The sequence below is a fragment of the Tupaia chinensis genome, unplaced genomic scaffold (genome assembly GCF_000334495.1).
Source record: "Tupaia chinensis unplaced genomic scaffold, TupChi_1.0 Scaffold000287_1, whole genome shotgun sequence".
In the NCBI taxonomy this organism is placed as follows: Eukaryota; Metazoa; Chordata; class Mammalia; order Scandentia; family Tupaiidae; genus Tupaia; species Tupaia belangeri.
The window spans coordinates 837,663-841,035 of record NW_006159771.1 but is presented as its reverse complement, the minus strand read 5'-3'; the positions used below and the strand labels follow the sequence as shown (position 1 = coordinate 841,035).

Sequence of the window (3,373 nt, the reverse complement as noted above, 5' to 3'; positions counted from 1 at the left end):
GCAGCGTTCCACAGTCTATGAAGTCAGCCGCCACCTGTCCTGTTCCGGCATCTGGAGTCTCGGTGGAGCTGCCACCTCATCCACTGTCTTTGTTATGAGTTACTGCATGACCTCCCGCCCGGCCTTAGTGAGGCTCCAGGGCAGAGAAGAGTTGTGTCTGCGTCTTCAGTCCCCGCTGTAATTATACTTTAAAAAAAAGATGTTTGCCATAGGATGCATGCATTTGGCAGAGACAGCAAGAGAGAAAGCGAGAAATCACCCCTCCAGGGGGGATGGCCATACGGCAATCCCTTCTCCTCCATTCTCCTCTCGGGATCTTGGGCACACACGCACATGCACTCGATGTGTGTGTTTTAAAACTATTTAGTTGTCATTATTTATTTTTAATTTGACCAAAGAGACAGGGAGAGAAGAGGAAAGTGAGAAAGCAGGCCGCTGGGTGTGGGACTCTCAAACCACGGCTGGCCACGTGGGAGTCCAGCATTCGGCAGCCCCACCACTAAGCGTTTAAAGCCGCTGGGTGTGGGACTTGAACTGCGGTCGACTACATGGGAGTCCAGCAATATAACCATTAGACCATCTGCTGGTCCCCCCAGAGTGATTTTCAAGCTGCCAGGTCGGGGACTAAACTGTGGTGTGCCGCGTGGGGGTCCAGCATCATGACCACTGTGCAATCTGCTGGCCCCAACGATATACTTCTTCTTTTTAAAAATATTTATTTATTTATTTAATTCCACTTGTTATTATCATTTTAAAAGTTTGACCAGAGAGAGACAAGAGAGAAAGAAAGGGAAAGCGAAAAAGCAAGCCTCCAGGTCTGGGACTCGAACCATAGTCAGCCATGTGGGAATCCAGCGCTCTTAACCACCACACCACCTGCCGGCCCCTCCAACAATATACTCCTTAAGTATCTCTGAATAAATCTGTGCCCGTCGGCCTCACCCTCCTCTTACAAACCTGCAACAGGCCAGGAGCCAGCCTGGAGGATGCCCACACTGAGGCCTTCGGAAGCAGCTATGGTGGGGGCTGACTGGGGGCCACGGGTGCACTGCTTAACATGAGCACCGGTATGACCAAAGTGGCTGTGGGTGGCAAGGGCGCAGACAGCACAGTGGCCTCTGACTTGGACCCCCCAAAACTCCAGCAAAGAAGAGTTCAGCAGTCCAGAGGGGCTGGTGACTGGTGCCATCCAGCAGCCCACCTGGAACACGCTCGCGGCACATCTACGCTCTGCCCCACACCTGGATCCTCGAGGGTCTGAGCCTTTAGAAAAAGCACCAAGACGGGCTGGCAGGTGGCATGGTGAAGGGCGCTGGATCCCCACATTGCCGACTGCAGTTTGAGTCCCGGACCTGGTGGCTTGCTTTCTCGCTTTCCCTTTCTCTCTCTCATCGAATTAGGAAAAAAATAGTAATAACACATGGAATTAAATAACTAATTAAATATTAAAAAAAAAAAAGAGAGAGAAAGAAAGAAAAGAAAAGAAACAGCTCCAAGACAGCGATGGCTTGGAGGGGTGGTGTTCCAGACACACGCGCCCCGCTCTGGGACTGCATCCCAGCTGCAGCTGCTGGTCGGGTGGGCAATCTGCGGCAGGAAGCGACCTGAGCCAACTCCCAGCACCCTGGGGAGAGTTCCCACAGGGCGGAATCTTCCCTCGGCCAGCTCCTCCTGCTCTCCCCTGCAGTCCTCAGTGCCAGGCCTGAGGGAGGCTCACTGTCCTCGTGTCTCAGTGGAGGTCACGTGGAGCCACCTGACAGGGCTGTTGTGGGGACCGAATGGTCGCTACACTTAAAGTACTTAGCATGGAGCCTGGCAGCAGCAGGGGCCTCTGAACCGGTATCATAGTGCCCACCGCCACCAGGTGTTGAAGAACTGTGGTGACATCGGGTGACAGGCCTGACCCAGGGGACTTGAACGCCGGTGCCTGTCGCTGCCGTAGTAATTCTGGGCAAGCTCAGTCTCTTGGCTGTCCCCAGGAGCAAATGTGTCCCCCCAACATGCACACACACTCAGTGTGGGTGCCCGCCAGGCCTGGCCACGGGGCCGCAGAGCAGCCGTGCCTGCGGGTGCTCGGCCTTCACTTCCTCATTCTTCGACGAGCCCACTCTGCTGGAAGGTGTGGCCCAGGGCCTGGAAGCGCAAGGTCTCACGGGAGGAAGCACAGAGAAGATGAGCCCACCCCGGGCACCTGGCTCTCTGGCAGCCCCAGAGCAGGACGGGATTCCTGACCCCAAAGTTGCGTGGTCTTAATACACGCACTATGGAAAAAGCAGGCCACCAGAAACGGAAAATGACAGAAACCACCTAATTCCTAATGCTGCGAACCCCTGTCACCTCTGGCCTATGAAACTTCTTGTTACCAGTGAACAAACTCACCTCTTCGACCTTTTTGACCAGTGGACGTGAATTTCTGATGAAAGTGATCTTACCAAGTTTAAATTCATAATTGGGAATTCCCCTGTAAAGGAGAGAGATGAGAAAAAAATTCTCAATTCCAAGCAAATGAGGACTAAAATTTGGGCTGGCCCTGTGTCTAGCAAACTGCCTGGAGGAGCTGGATCCCGCATGGCCCACCAGAGGCTGGGTGCCGGAACTGGCAGCTTGAAACACAGGAGGTGCCCGTGAGATGCTCTCGTGCCCACTGGCGTAATTACAAGACAGTAAGACTCTCCTCTCTGTATATATGGACCAAAATTCATTTTGATATGTGAGAACGCAGAGAAGACAAGAGTCCTGCTGACAACTCTTTCTGGGGCGTGCTACGGTCCCCACCTGGCCTTTCTCCAGCGCATCCTTCCAGCAGGGAACCAGGAGGCAACTGGAGTCCCGGGCTGGTACAGGCACAGGGCTGCACGCTGCGGCTCCATCCAGGGCCGGGGGCTCTATAGTGTGGGCTCGTCTGCAGGCACCAGAGGCCTCGCTCTGCCCTGAGGCTCATGAAAGGGCTTCTCTCGCCCGTTACTCCTTCAGAGAATGGGCAAGAGCACCAGCGCCAGCATCCTCCTGCCTCACAGGCAATAGAGCTCGCGTCACCCACGCCCCGCAGGACGCCACCAGAGGAGTGACCTGTGAGTCCTTTACTGTCCACTGAGAGAGTTCCACCTCTGTTCTAGGGTTGCTGAGGTCCAGACTTGATCGGTTATGCAAAGTCACAAAACAGGGAAACGGGCAGACTGCCAGACTGGAGTCAGAAAGGGTGAGTGGGTGTGATCTGATCGGGCACGTGCTAGGACCTGCGGGGACAGGAGGCTGGAGAGGGGCTGGGCTGTGGGGGTCCTGGGGGAGGATGACGGGAGGGGGAGATCACGTCCCACAACCACAGACAGCAGGTGGGGATTCTGACCCACCCGGCGAAATCCTGTGGACTTGA

General features: G+C 55.0%; 1 protein-coding gene across 4 annotated transcripts in view; it reads right to left on the bottom strand.

Annotated features, from left to right (window-relative positions):
- UFD1 (ubiquitin recognition factor in ER associated degradation 1) overlaps window positions 1-3,373 on the bottom strand; it is a 38,068-nt gene that overhangs the window by 4,261 nt on the left and 30,434 nt on the right. The window contains exon 12 of one of the 4 annotated variants that reach the window (XM_014588570.2): window positions 1,485-2,379. The exons of 2 other annotated variants lie outside the window; for them this stretch is intronic. In XM_014588570.2, the coding sequence (XP_014444056.1) occupies window positions 2,308-2,379 (72 nt within the window). In that variant the 3' untranslated portion in view covers window positions 1,485-2,307. Of the gene's footprint in view, window positions 1-1,484; window positions 2,380-3,373 lie in introns of those variants that run through there. One more of the 4 variants, XM_027772612.1, reaches the window with a different exon arrangement.